Below are 16,087 nucleotides of genomic sequence, written 5' to 3' on the forward strand. Positions count from 1 at the left end.
AGGTATTCCACTAAGACGCCCACATTCATCAGGATATTTAACATCATTATTTTTATTCATTCACAAAAAGTTCAACGAGATGTAACTATTCAGGATGTTTCTCAATATTTCTCAAATTTTGGCGGCTGGGTTGATCTATTATTCAAAGTCTATTGGTTTATTTTTGGCCATGACTAAATGAGTATGCAGAAGGTTGAGTTATTCTAGAAAAAAACATTACTTATTTGATTGCCCTTTTTCTAACTATTATTTCTTAAAGTACAATAAATTGACTCCACTGAAATTTAGCACATTTGTAGTCATAATATTGATCATTGAAACGCCAGTACAGCTCACTTTTTCTGAACGAAACAAAAATCACGATGTTATATATTATACTGTATTTACACCTCACTCCAGAAATGTGATTTTCCCCATACTGAGAAAATTAGATTTACATTTGCCTTAAAATTCTGAAACTTTTCAGGGAGTGTTTATAAGACAGTTTTACATCTTTTCTCACTACGTGCCTTTTTTTTCGAAAATCAACCTGCCCTATAGAATTAATATCTTATTTGCATGATCCGGAGCACGATATCTTAGATTTCAGAGTATCCACCTTGACTGCCGTTACGAAAATCGGCCATCAACAAAAACTGTTCACATCTAAATTAAGGGACTTGAAACCCTTATGCTTTATGAAATCCTCAACGCTAGTCGCTAAATTTGAAAGGGTTGTACAAGGTTCTTTTCAGTATTTTCCACGAACTCACAGTCGATTTTGGGTGCAGCATTTCATCTGTGCATACAACTATCAAAGCAGCTTCCGTTAGGCCACAGTCATCCTAGAGTTTACTCACACTCACACCAACAAAACAGTATTCCCCGTGTGGCGCTATATATGTGTCAGTTACCTGTACTTGTTTGAGGATTTGAATCCTCGCCTAAAACCTCCCAACACCGCTGGTTTAACTATTGAGTTTACGTTGGAGCATTCGTAGCTTACCCGCTTTGCGCTGAATACTCCCTCCAATAAATAAAAAAAAACCACACCAATCAAAAACTCTAAACTCAAACTCCAGAATAGTGTTAGCTAGGACCCATCGATCACACCACCACGCCTACACACATGAACACACCAACAAAGCTCACCGCATTGAAGTACATACACTTTTGATCAATGTGTAAATCCTCTTAAATTGTATATATCGATAGTATTTTAGAAATTAGAACGTTTTCTTTTCTTTTCTCTCTTTTTCTTTATTTCTATGTGTGTGTAAAATGCACGTGTACCCCACAAATAACCACCACAACCACCACCAAAATAAAAATTGAAAATATCTCAAAAATCCCGAACCGTGTACCACAATCAATGTACGATAAAACCTTGTAAAAATAAAAAAAAATCCAACTACGATCGTCCGTCGCCGAATCATATCGCCAAAATTGTACATTATATCAATACAAACAATCAAATAAATACAATTCAAACAATCAAAGGACCGCGAAGAGCGTGCCGCGAAAGCGTCCGCCAGCGCAACTACCACCTCCACCACAACAACCGCACAAATAATCTCACCGCCGCATACTCACGTAACCTCTGCCATATCACCGCAGGAATCGATACAGGAAGAACCGGAACCGGAAATGATCGGGGCCGGTTTGCCATTGTTCCAGCGGCTGCGGATGCTCAAGGCCAAGGAGGAACGCCTGGCCAAGGAAGCGCAAGCGAAGGTAATGCGGAACGCGACGGTGCCCCACCCTATTTATGTTTTACATACGAAGAAAAACAATCGAATCGTTGTCAAGGTTGACTGCATTTATCGTAATAGGGCTGTCCCGTCATGAACAAAAAAAAATTGTCAATTTTCCACCATTTTCACCAATTCGACAGCTGCTCTGTCATATCGGTGTAAATAATGGAAATTGTGGTTTATTAGGAGAAAGCTAAAGGAAGGCGGGACAGGTCTATTGTTCTGTGGTGGTTCTACTAGGAGTGAAAGCGAAGGGTTCTACACAGTGTTCGGAAATCTTTCCTCCCCCCACTAGTTTCTCTATTTTTCTCTCTAGGCGAAGAAGTGTTCAGGTTCAGGACGATCGATACCTCTGCAGGAACAGGTAGACCAGTTGAGATTAGGACCCCTCTTTTGAATACTATCCCTATCGAATGGATATCTTTGTACACTTACTTCTTTACACTTGGTAATCTTTTATCGCATGAAACATGTCTCTTGTGAATATTGAAATTTGTCAATGCTGCCAACACACAACTAGACTCATAGAAGGTAATGAAATGCAATAAGCTACGCAGCAGCTTGATAACATTTTGTAGAAACACTTCTCAATTTTCTCAAACTGCTGTGAAAGGACATTTTGATTCATTGAAACATGTTTTGAACCATGGGGCTATTAGTTAATATTATCAGTTCAATTCATCCACACATATGAAAGTTCTCAGTTGAATTTTACTGGGATATTAAGAACAGTTTAAATCACTAGCGTGCACATGAATCTGGTTAAGGAGGGGCATTTTTTTTCTATGGTGCATTTAATCTGGGGATGGGGAGTACTCCAAAGTGCGTGGTGTATAGTGCTGTCCACCTCCCACTATTTCCCTACTGTTGAATACGGTACACGGTATGTCTGAAGGCACTTTTTTTGCAACTTTCATGTACCTCAATTTTATCTTCCCAGGAAGTTAATATTGATCCTAACAATCAAATCTGTGAAGGTTTTAAAATAGTTCATCTTGGGTTTTTTGAGAAAAAGTATTTTGAAGTATACCTAGCCGTTTATGAAGGCGTATATGGACTTTTGACGATCCACAACTGGTACGAATCGAAATAAATTCAGCTGAAAATGATTCAAAATGGGATTGAAGTAGTCAAAATATTAAGTTTCAATGATACAGTAAGATTTCTTCTTCGGTACCGTCAGATAACTTAGCTTTGTCAGGATTTCATAATGTTTAAATTTAATAATAAAATCATTGAACAATTGTTTAGTCCCTAAATTTACTATTATTCCGCGATTCCATAGCAAAACGATATTGTGGTTTTCAGAAAATGGTAAAAAATTGTAGTTTTGTTTCTTATCACAATTTTTATTTATGTTGTCATTAGGGTGACCATTTCAACGTAAGGGTGGTCCAAAAACCGATTTTTTTTTTCAAAAATGACTTTTTTTCAAAAACTTTTAACTTTTGAACGACTAGGCCGATTTTAAAGATCAAAATATTAGGTAATGAAAGGTAAAAAGAAACAACTGTAAGAAAACATTTAATGATATTTAAAAAAATTAAAAAACATTGATTGTTTTGCTCATGCCTTCGATCACATTTCACAAGGAAAGCGTAGAAGAGAAAGAGGTATCGCAAGAAATTCTCTCTATTATACCTGGTTTCAAAGACATGGAGTGAGAGTTGTTTCACCGACGACCCGATGAGACAGCTAATGGAAGTTACATTCAAATTCAATGCCCTGTTCATAAGTTTTTCCTTGATTTCGTTGAACTTCGATGAAATTCTTCTAACGTTCCTGATGTTCTTTGAACGACTATGAGTTGGCATTTTTATCTTGAAATTATCAGATATTTCTTAAAGTTTACAGTACTTTCCTAATGTTATTAAATGTTCCCTGTTGTTTACAGACCATCCTAAAGTTTGCAAAATTTTCCTCACGTTTAAAGAACTTCTTGCAGAGCATAATTGAAATTCATATAATGTTGCTATAGTTCACAGAACTCTCTTATAGTTCGTTGAACTTACCAGGAGGACATTGAACTCCCCTGAAGCTCACAAGACGTCCCTGAAGTTCGCATAATTTTTTTGAAGTTTATAGAACTTCTCCTCTGGAGATCGAAGCACATCTTTCAAGTTTGAAGAATTTTCCTGAAGTTTGTAGAGCTTCCCTGATGTTCAATGAGTTTCTCTGAAAGTTGTTGAATTTCGTTGCTTCTTTGAAAGAACTGCTTTAAAGTTTGCAGAACTTTCCTTATATTCATTACAGATCCCTATAGTTCGCATAATTTACTAGAAATTCACTGCACCTTCCTGAAAGTTTCCTTAGACAAAATATGGGAACTGCAATGAAGCTCTAGCAATTCTGCAATTCTCTCAGCAATTCTCTTTCAGATTTTCTACACGATACATCTATAAAAAAAAAACACTCGAAACAGGACGAAAACCAATGCCTACTATGACTACGTGTAGAAGTGGCCAAAACAGCGCATCTAGCTGAGTGGATCAAACTCATCCAGCTAACTAAACGGACTCGATTCTTTTGAACAGCTCTTCAGCTCACATTGAAATTATAGAAATTATGACGGAAATTCAAAATCGGAAAATTAATTTGTGGTTTTAGTGCATAAAACTGCATAAAATCGAAAAAGTAGTCTAAACCAATAAATCCGTACCTTATAATATGGCAATATTTTTCAATGGAAAACGCCAATAACGCAACAACTGATCAACCATCGCGTAAACCAAAATATGAGCAAAATGTGCCAACAACATATCAGTAAAAGCAAAAAATGTATGCGAGAGAGCTACACGCGATGATATGATCCACATCGTGACACACGATGTTACGCCTTTTCTCAAGCTATGCTATCCAGTCTACATACAGATTTTATTTCTGATATTAATTCTCCAGCAGAATTTCTCTCACTATTATCGGCTTCAGCTACAGCTCATCAGCTCAGATCCGGATCCGGAGCTGAATCGTGAAGAATCGAGAGAGAGAAAAAGATCCGAAGAGCTGGACGGGTAAGAGAGTTGTCAACAGCTCCCAGTGAATTATTCGAGTAAATGATTCGGATCCGGAGCTGAGCTGATAAGCTGGAGAGCTGCATTTCGCTTTTCGGTTATTTGTTTTGTGCGGATCTTCCGCTCCCCCAGAGAATGATGGGAGGAGAGGTGAGAGCACATATGCTGGAGGAATAACATCAGCAATAAGAGCTGGGTACATAAATAAATTGGATAATACCAGTAGAAAATTAACATCGGGTAGCACATGTGCATACTATGTCTCTCTCTCCCAAACAGCCGCTTGGAAGTTTGCTTTTACCATTGGTGCTGTCGATCAGTAGGCACAATGCGTAAGTGGAGTAATGAGTTCTTATTTGAAAAGTTCCGCTATGATTGATGGATTGAATGGTTTAGACTTGTGTTTAGGTTTAGATAGTGAGCTGATGAGCTGCGGTTCCTAAAAAATGAACCACGGGTCATCAGCTCCCTTTAGAGAATCGGGTCTATAGAACTGCTCGGGAGCGGATCGCCCATCTCTAATTACGTGGCTGTCACGAACTGTCCTACTCGTTTCTTTTTCTTTTACTCTCATGAGGAAAGAGAAATTAAATAAGATGTTGTGCTACCAATAAATATAAAATGATTTTGCGCAAAGTCGTCATAATAAATATGGATCTTACTTACAAAGAGAACTTCGTTAATACCATTTAAATTAATTCAATCAATTTTTGAACCTTATTTAACTGCTTTTATTAATTCATTATTGTTTTGTATAGTACATATTCCATATGCGTCTTGATAATCGCCTCTGTAAACTTAAAAACACGTTTTCTCAAAAAACCCAAGATGAAATATTTTAAAACCATCTCAAATTTGATTGTTAGGATCAACACTAACATCCTGTGAAGAAAAATCTGAGGTACATGAATATTGCAAAAATAGTGCCTTCAGACATAGCGTGCGGTACTTGTGTACTGGCTATTTTTGGCACCTTCCGCCAAGTGATTTTCCAGCACAGGATCGTAGTTAGCCACCAACTGGGTGACACACTTTCCGCTCCTTCCGAATGTCTACGAAGTGATCGGCCACCTTTGCAAAGTATGCGCACAATATCGATGAAAAGTTCCATTATAGAGCGATTCTGTAGCCGCTTTGCCTCTCTAGCAGCAATCATAGCTGTTTTTTGGTGGTCCGATACCCTTCCCGTGAAATTTTTCCACGCTTCCATACTACCAACATGGATATCAGTGCCATTGTGTTTTTTTTTTTTATAATCCATTTATTTGTCAAGGCTCAAATGCGTTAGCTTTGCGGAGCCAAATTTTTTTTTTACATTATTGTGTGTGAATATCATTTTCTTACAACTAATGTTAGTAGAACGGGGGCCGATTACTCGCGGTTTACTCGAGATTAGGGATTACATTTATTGATCATTTGGAGGTAGGACAAGGGAAAGCATTTAGAACTAATTTAAAACTTAAACGTAAAGGATGACTAAAACACAAAACACTAAACACATACATCAACAGCTTTAAGAAAGTCGTAAATAAGCTTCATAATGTCGATATCACGGCAAGCCAAGACGTCTCTAATTGGCTTAAAGGGTTGTTTTCCTCGGACCCTAAGGGAATCACACAGAACGGATCTCGCCTCATAATGCAAGGAGCAGGACCAAACAACATGCTCGATGTCGTGATAACCGTTTCCACAGGTACATAAGTTGCTGTCGGCGAGCGTAATACGGAAGAGGTGGGCGTTTAACGAACAGTGATTGGACATGAGCCTGGACATTACACGAATAAAATCACGACTCATATCCAACCCTTTGAACCAGGGTTTGATCGACACCTGTGGGACAATAGAATGTAGCCATCTTCCCAGATCACCATCATTCCACTTTTGTTGCCAGTTGGCGAGGACTTGCTGACGAGAAATCGTGAAAAATTCGTGGTAGGCGATTTGTCGCTCGTAAATATCGCCTTCCATAGCGCCCACCTTGGCCAGCGAGTCCGCTTTCTCATTGCCCGGGATAGAGCAATGAGAAGGGACCCATACCAAGGTGATGATATGTGAGCTGTTTGATAAAGCACTCAATGACGATCGTATTTCCTGGAGGAAATACGCCGAGTGCTTCATCGGCCTCATTGAACGCATAGCCTCCAGGGAGCTTAGGCTATCCGTAAAAATGAAATAATGGTCAGGTGGAAGTGAGGCAATACGCTCTAACGTGTACGATATAGCTGCTAGTTCAGCAACGTATACCGAACACGGCTTTTGAAGCTTGTATGAGGCGCTATGAAGATCGTGGAATACTCCAAAACCAGTGGACGCATTTATCACCGACCCATCTGTGAAAAATCTCTTCTCGGTGGGGACGTGGCGGTATTTGTTCGCAAAAATAGTTGGGACAATCAGGGCACGGTGAGGCTCTGGAATTCCTTGAATCTCCTGCCTCATTGTGAGATCGAATCTCACGGAAGAACCACTGAAATGATGGGAGACAGCGCGATTGGGGTTGAACGAGGAGGGGCCGATGTCCAGAGTCATGTGCTCGTAGTACAAGCTCATGAATCGTGTTTGAGGATTCCGCCCTAGCAGCTTCTCAAAGTTTTCGATCACCAGCGGGTTCATGACTTCACAGCGGATGAGGAACCGGAACGATAAATCCGCAAAACTATTTGTTAAAGGGAGGACGCCCGCAAGAACTTCAAGACTCATGGTATGCGTCGATTGCATACAACCTAGCGCGATTCGAATTCAACGATATTGAATCCTTTGGAGCTTCAATATGTGCGTCCCCGCCGCCGATTGAAAGCAAAAGCTACCGTACTCCAAAATCGAGAGAATAGTGGTCTTGTAGAGTCCTATCAGATCTTCCGGATGGGCTCCCCATGAAGTGCCGGTAATGGAACGAAGGAAATTGATTCGCTGTTGGCATCTCTGCCTCAGATACGCTATGTGTTTTCCCCGAGTGCACTTGAAATCGAACCAGACACCTAAATACTTAAACGCCATGCTGTGAGTGATTGTTCTACCCATAAGTTGAAGCTGAAACTGTGCTGGATAAAGCTTCCTAGAAAAAACAACCATCTCTGTTTTCTCCGGAGAGAATTCGATACCCAGATTCATTGCCCAAGTAGACAAATTATCCAAGGTATCTTGCAATCGTCCTTGCAGGTCCGGTGCTGTTGGTCCAACCATGGAAACCACGCCGTCATCTGCAAGCTGCCTTAGCGTGCAATTTTCGGCCAGACATTCATCAATGTCTTTGACATAGAAATTGTACAGGAGGGGACTTAAACATGAGCCTTGTGGAAGACCCATGCAGTTGATTCGTGCAATTTCCGTGTTGCCATGAGAGAAGCTCATTCGTTTCTCGGACAACAAATTAAACAGGAAATTGTTGATAATCGGAGAAAGCCCACTCGCATGGAGTTTTTCCGAAAGGATGTCGATGCAAACAGAATCAAACGCCCCTTTAATGTCCAAGAAAACTGAACACATCTGCTGTTTTTCAGCATAGGCTAATTGGATTTCAGTTGAAAGCAACGCAAGGCAGTCGTTCGTCCCTTTGCCCCTACGGAATCCAAATTGCGTACTGAGAGTAAGCCATTCACCTCGACCCACTTGTCCAGACGAAGAAGAATCATTTTTCTAACAGCTTCCGAATACACGACAGCATCGCGATGGGACGGTACGATTTATGATCCGAAGCGGGTTTACCGGGCTTCTGGATGGCGATAACTCTCACTTGTCTCCAATCATCCGGAACAACGTTGAGCTCTTTGTGACTTCAGGGAGGTTCTTGAGCAGGTTGAACTTGATTCGATCAATTCCCGGAACTGAGTTATTGCATGAAAGAAGAGCAATTGAGAATTCTACCATCGAAAACGGGGAGTCCATGTCATCGTTTTCCAGCGGCGGATCGCGAGTGTTGCATCGGACCGGAACCGAATCGGGACAAACCTTACGCGCGAAGTCGAAAATCCACTTGTTAGAGTACTCCTTGCCCTCGTTGACCGACGATGCCGCGTTACGCATTCTCCTGCCGACATTCCAGAGCGTTTGCATGGAAGTCTCTCGCGATAGCCCTTCGACGAACCGACGCCAGTAACCGCGTTTTTTGGCCCTGACTAAGCTCTTAAACTTTTCCTCTAGCTCCGTATACCGCTCAAAGTATTCGCGGGAACCGTATTTACGAAACTGTTTAAACGCGGTAGACTTCTCTTTATTCACGTCGGTGCATTCCTGGTCCCACCACACAGTGGGAGGACGTTTGCGAATGGTAGTGCCAGGAACAGGCTTCGTTTGTGCTTGAAGCGCGCAATCCACTATGAGCCGCGATAGGAAGGAGTACTCATCCAATGGAGAGAGAACGTCGACCGATTCTGAACCGTCACGGACCGCGTTCGCGTATTCTTCCCAATTGATGTTTCTCGTGAGATCGTACGCGATGTTGATTGGACACTGTGAAGATGAACCGTTGGAAATCGAAATTTTGATGGGCAAATGATCACTACCATAGGGGTCTTGGATTGCCTCCCACATGCAATCCAATGATAGTGAGTTCGAACAGAGTGACAAGTCTAGTCTGCTCTCTCTTGCTGGAGGTTTGGCTATTCGAGTTACTTCACCGGTGTTTAGAATGGTCATATTGAAATCGTCGCATAGGTCATAGATGATGGTTGAGCGGTTGTCATCGTACAGCTCTCCCCAGCCTGTACCGTGGGAATTAAAATCCCCTAAGATCAACCGCGGCTCAGGTAGCACTGAGCAGATGTCAGATAGCGCTCGCCGAGAAACAGCCGTTCTCGGAGGGATGTATAACGAGGAATACTGAAGGTTTTACCTCTAATATTCACCTGACATGCGACAATTTCAATACCTGACACTGGAGGAAGGTCGATTCTGTAGAATGAGTGTTGTTTGTTGACCCCTAGGAGCACCCCACCGTACGAATCTGCACGATCTAGACGGATAATGTTGTAGTCGTGAAGAGAAAGGTTAACATCTGGAGAGAGCCATGTTTCGCAGAGAGCAAACGCATCACAGTGTATGTTATGCAGTAAAAATTTGAATATGTCTAGTTTTGGTAAAATGCTTCTACAATTCTATTGAAGGAGAGATACCGTATCATTTTTTGGAAAATTATCCATCGAAGGATACGAATGAAGCAAGGAGGGGCCACTTGGAAGCAAATTGCTTCAGAAAAGGTTTCACGATTGGAAGCATCATGTTAATGATGCTCCGAAGAGGGTCAGTGATGTTGAACAGATCGAGAATGCTGTCCACAATTCCAGAAACCGTGAACATGGCGTTCTGCTGTTCTGGTTGCGAAACTGGGACATCTGGGGTTTTAGATGTTCCCGGAAGCCCCGGAAATTCTTTGTCATAATCGACAGGCTTAAAACCCGGTGGATTGGGTTTCGGTTTATTTCCGTGACCTCTTGATTTATCCAAGGGGGCTTGGGAGTCAGTTTTTTTTAGTTTTCTGCGAGTCATTCTTGGATCGCTTCCTTGAAGGACCTTTGAAAACAAAAGGACTTCCGTCATTGCCCTCTGAGTCAGAGTTGTCCTCGTCAACTGGGAGAAGATTGAACGGATTATTGTTTTCTTTTTCCGGAGTGATTTTGGGAGGAGGATTGAAAGTCTTCAAGATCTCCGCAAAGGAACGCTGAGAGCGCGCCTTCAGAGACCGTTCAAGTTTTTTTCCTTGCTGTTTATACTTCGGACAATCTGCGAGAGGATGCGGAGGTGCCAAACAATAAACACATTTAGGAGGAGCACCACAAGCACCCTCCGCATGCTTCTCGCCGCACTGATCGCATCGTGGCTTGTTGCCGCAGAAGGCGGCGGTGTGGCCTAATTGTTTGCACTTGGTGCAGTTCATCACCCTTGGTATAAACAACCGCACAGGAAGTCGAACCCTCCCAATTCGGACGTAATCTGGCAGAGTCGATCCGGAGAAAGTCACTCGAAACGAGTCAGTCAGCGAATAGATTTTTTTTGTCCCGTCGAGGGATGCTGACTGCATTTGGGTGCAGTCAAGAATCTTGACTTCTGGAAGAACGGGGTTCTTGAAGACACCAACCCCCCTCTTCAAGAAGTCATCGCAGGTCAAACTCGCTTCGGTGACCACTCCTTCGATTTCCACGTCACGACTGGGAATGTAAACGCGGTACTCTAACGTAAAAAGCTCGCAGGCAACGATCTCATTCGCCTGCTTGCGGTTACCAACAGTGACGCGCAGTTTGTCTGGCCTCACCTTCAAAATGTCGGTCACTGACGAGAAACGTTTGAATAGATCTTTTTCGATCTGGTTAACGTTAAGCGGTTTTTGTTTGGGTCGGAAAAAAACAACCCATGGGCCTGTCGAGGCGTCTGGGTATGACTTATGGCGGGGGGCAGTTTTTGTTTTCTTGGCGGGGTTAGGCGGAGTAGGGGGAGACGGTTTTGGCGGTGTGGGGGGAGAGGGATTAGGTGGGGTAGGGGGAAACGGGTTTGGTGGTGCGGGGGGTGACGGTGCTGGTGGTGTTGGTGGCGATGGATTAGGCGGGGTAGGAGGAGATGGGGTAGGCGGTACGGGCTCCGGTGCTCGTTTTCGCCTGGGCCGCTTCGGGATGGTTCCGGTGTACTTCTTCACCGTGGCTGTCGTTTCCACGTCGGACAGTTCGTCTTCAGTGGGAAGGGCAGGAAGAGTATTCCCCCCGCCATCACTATTACCACAGACAAACAGACGTAACTCTTCATTGTGTATCTTCGTTCACACATTTAACGGTTGATTTGAATATTATCAGTTCCGCGAACTACTCGCCGCAGCGCTGGCATCGGATCACTTTGACGTTTCTATGCATTCTATAGAACTTTTATGCAATATTGTTTGCGAGTTATCGAGCAAGCTTGTTTTCCGCGAGAAGCCTGAAAGATGTCGCTACTGAGGCTCTATGTTTTGAGATACTAAGTTTTCTAGAAAAACTTTTTCAAAGAGTTACGTCTGTTTGACTGTGCTATTACCATCCATTGCGGGGCAACTGCCACCGCAATAGATACAAAACAACTACACACAGGGAACACACAGGGACAAGAGAAAAAGAAGAAGAAGAAGAAGAAGAAGAAAATATTTGCGTGGGATGGGAGAAAGGGGGAAACTAAAACAAAGGGGCAATAAATAAAACTTATTCGCTACTTAACTACACCGGCACAAAGCGTGTGTGTGGAAACGCTGCTATCACGTGGTGCGTTGGTGTTGGTCCACGCTGCTATCCGGTGGTGATGGTTGGTGTTGGTGGGTCAGCAAGATGATGATACGACACGCTTCACTATCACTTGCACACCCACGCGACGGCGTGAAAAAATGATGGACTTGACGACGCCGTTAACTTCGGTGATGGATTACCGGGATGAATTAAAGATGGATGGTAACTCCAAGGGGCTCGACCGATGGAATTCCACTTCCTCTGTTGGACACTGGTCACTTGGGGCACCCAATGGGGGGTGAAAAAAAACCGCTCGGGCGGAAAAAACACCGAAAAAAACTAGATGCCGCGCAACTGAAACCGGGACGTTGTTAACCGACTGAATGCTCAACTAGGAATGAGCCATTGTGTTTGTACAGCAACTCGGTCGCTTTCTTCCAATTTCTGAACCCTATACACATTTTTTTTCGCCGAAATTCCAACAGCCGAACAGTTCTGCAATTTATTTTGCTGAGATTCAGTAAAACAATTGCCGAGACTCAGCTAACAAATAAGATTTTGCTGATATGTCAGCTAACAAACAGATATTTTGCAGAGATATCAACAAAAGTATATGCCGAGGTAATCGGCTGTTGGAGATTTTACCGAGCTAGATTAAGTGTGTAGGAATCGGACAACTTGGATTACCCGAAAAGTACGGCAGCATAATGTTTTTGAGTATAATTGGCTTTGAAAATCCAGAATAACATTGAAAATAGTTTTAAAAGTTTCTAAGATTTCTTGAAAGTTAACGTTACAGTTCGATTAATATTTTGATAGAAAAATGTTGTAATAATGTTTTGCGTCATGCTTTTTTAGTTTTATTTTTTTTTTATTATTTTTTTTTTATTTTACTAGTTACTAATCCTATTTCTAAACATTGTCTTAGATATATTAAAATAAAAAAGGACAAATACTTCATTTAAACGACGACAACAAACATCAAACGGATGGTTCTGTCCATAAAGAGTGCGGTGCACAGGAAGACGTAGAAAATCTGCACGCCGGATCATTCTGGCCGGAATGTTTACATTTATATTTCTCAGCAGTACTGAGCACTCTACGTTGCTCTTCAGAAGGTCGAATATAAAAAGCCGCTGTAACAGGAACCTCCTACTAGCCAAGGTCGGTAGATGTATCAAGGCGCAGCGATGCTCGTAGGGTGGTAATCGAACCGGATCATTCCACGGAAGTAAACGAAGTGCAAATCGAAGAAAGTTCCTTTGAATACGCTCGATCCGGTTAATCTGAACGACATGGTATGGCGCCCACACCAGCACTCCATATTCAAGTATGCTGCGTACCAGCGCGCAGTAGAGACTTTTCAAGCAATGAATGTCTTCAAACTGCTGCGTGTTTCGTTTGATGAATCCAAGCACTACGTACGCCTTGGCGGTCGTTGCAGCTATGTGTTGGGTAAACCTCAGCTTACTGTCAAGTAGCACACCCAGATCTTTAACAGTGCTTACTCTGTCGATACTAGTTGTCAACATTCTATAATGGAAAATGGTCGGCATCCTTGTTCGATATTTAGAAAAAATTACATTACATTTTCGGGCATTTACATCCATTCCGTTTAACCTGCACCAGTGTAGTAACGCGTCGATGTCAGCTTGTATGGCACAGCAATCGGAGATTTAATCGTTTCGCAAAGATCGTTGACGAATAGCACAAAAAGAAGTGGGCCCAAATGGCTTCCTTGAGGCACACCAGATGTGATATCGAATGGGTCAGAGCTCGTTCCATCGAGGCAAACGTAGACACTGCACTCAGATAGGTAGGAAAATATCCAGCGAGTCAACCAGGCGGGTAGGCCCATTCTGTCCAATTTGTCCACCGCCAAAGAATGCGGCACTCTATCAAACACTTCAGAGAAGTCGATATAGATGACATCGATTTGTTGTCTCATTTCCAGTGCGTTGACCAACGAGGAAACATATGCCATCAGGTTGGTAGTGGTAGAGCGTTTTTTCACGAATCCGTGCTGGAATTCGGAAATAATATGATGAACGTGTGGATAAAACGAATCGAAGACGAGACTTTCAAAAATCTTCGGCAAGCAGCTCAAAATTGTAAGAGATGAACTAGCCTATGGCTAAAAATCTCTATAATAAAGGAAAAAAAAAAAAAGCTCAAAATTGATATGCCACGGTAGTTCTCTGCGTAATGGATACTACCAGCTTTATGTATGGGAGTAATGGCAGCAGTTTTCCAAGCACTCGGAAAAACGCCTTCCGCCATGGAACGATTAAAAAGAATTGTGGCGGGAACGGAAAGCGAAACGGCGCAGTTCTTGATAAACAGTGGTGAAAGACGATCTGGTCCGGCACCTTAGGATTCGTCTATTGCTTGGAGTTTGCTCAGCACAATTTCCGGAGAAAAGTCGAGAAGCGCTACGTTCAAATCATACCGAGGCAAACTGTCCAAGTACACTTCAGACGGAGGTGATCGGTTATTACTTAGCACACCCCAAAAGAATGACGAGAACAAATTTGCCGAATCAAACGGGGTTTCGGTCGTAAACTCGTTAAACATGCTGAGGAATTGCATCCGTTTGCTTCGGACTTCTCATGAACGACCAAAACGATTTAGGATCGGTTTTTGATGTTTTCTTCCGTGCGATGAATGTAGCTGCTGAAGCATCGCGCAAGCAAAGAGTTATAATCGCTCTCCACTACATGCAGCTCAGCTTTGTGCTGTTCGTCCTTCGAACGAAAATAACGTTTCCTGGCCTTGCGAAGACGACTACGTAGATGCTGCAGCTCGTTGTTCCACCAAGGCTGTCTTCTCCCGAAAAACCGGCGTCTTTGCTTCATCGGTACTACATCCCGAACAATTGAGAACACTCGTTGATAAAAGTTGAAAATCAGCTTCGTTGATGTGGCACCCATTAAGGCACCCATCCCAATGAACGGCCGAAATTAATGCGTTAAGCGATGCGAAATCACATTAGTTGAAATTAAAGTTGAAGGGGTCCGATGCATTCATCATATCGCACTTTCTGGTGGTTTCAAATTTCAACACGAAGGGCTTGTGATGATGATCAATTTTCAGCAATGGCAACGGTGGTTCAAGTACCTCAACACACTTATCCTCATTGATGAAAGCCAGATCGAGAAGCCTCCCATTTACGTTCGTCAAATCAGCCTACAACGGACTCTATTAGGGCTATCTCTTGCTCAGACGAAGCATTTACCGGCAATAAAGAGTTGATATCTTCATCGTGCATCCAACACAAGTGCGGGAGATTGTAATCACCTAAAACCAATACATGACCGTGATCACGGGCAAGATCGAGTAGATTTTGTACACAAGCAGAATGTTGTTCGTACAGATTCGTGGCACTGTTTGGTGGGAGCTAAATAACGCAAACAAACAACTCGAAATTCGGCAACGTAATCCGAACGATGATTTGCTCTAGTTGTTCACATTCAACAACACTAACAGACGTGCTCTGCAACCCATTTATCACACCAATCAATACTCCCCACCTCCACGCAGAAACAGCTGGTGTTTGCATTCCTATCACAGCGATAAATTGTGTAGTTGTGAGTGAGTTCCGAGTTTCGGTTATCATTGCTAAGCCAAGTTTCCGTGAAAGAAATGACGTCATAATCACTATTGGACAAGGCCAGAAACAAGTTGTTTGTTTTGGTACGGAGGCCTCGTACGTTTTGGAAGCACAAAGTGAACGTTTGGTGTTTAGTAGTAGGATCATGTGAGATCGATACATTTACAACGGGTGAAGAAGACGAGTGCTTTTCTTTACAGGTTAAAAATATAAACCAAACAAAATATATATTCTATAAGGTACTGGTATCATCTTTTATTCAGTTACCTCTCTGAAATTTTGTGCAGTATGTTTAATGTATATTTTGAAGGCATCGTTCAGTTTATTTTTGACTATGTCAAGGTTTTTTAAGCCCTTATATGCTGTTGTAGTTACACTTTACTATTACCGTTGCGAGTACGTTAAACTTGACCGAAAATTGGAGTTTTAATTTTTTTCAAATTTTGACCTGAATGCCAAGGATTATAACAAAGGTTTAAAAAATATGTATCAATTGGAATAAAAGCGCACAAAACTATTTGGCAAGCGAGTACAGGATTGTTAACGGAAAGACGA

General features: G+C 42.3%; 1 protein-coding gene across 5 annotated transcripts in view; it reads left to right on the forward strand.

The window, feature by feature from the left end:
• The window catches only part of LOC135710982 (uncharacterized), an 825,769-nt gene that overhangs the window by 747,564 nt on the left and 62,118 nt on the right, over window positions 1–16,087 (forward strand). For all 5 annotated transcript variants that reach the window (XM_065233717.1, XM_065233715.1, XM_065233718.1 and 2 more), the window contains one exon: window positions 1,480–1,713. In XM_065233717.1, coding sequence (XP_065089789.1) covers window positions 1,480–1,713 — 234 coding nt within the window. The remainder of the gene's footprint in view (window positions 1–1,479; window positions 1,714–16,087) is intronic.

The sequence above is a fragment of the Ochlerotatus camptorhynchus genome, unplaced genomic scaffold, assembly GCF_037179485.1.
Source record: "Ochlerotatus camptorhynchus isolate MF236.1 unplaced genomic scaffold, CSIRO-AGI_Acam_v1.1 ptg000412l, whole genome shotgun sequence".
Taxonomy (NCBI): domain Eukaryota; kingdom Metazoa; phylum Arthropoda; class Insecta; order Diptera; family Culicidae; genus Ochlerotatus; species Ochlerotatus camptorhynchus.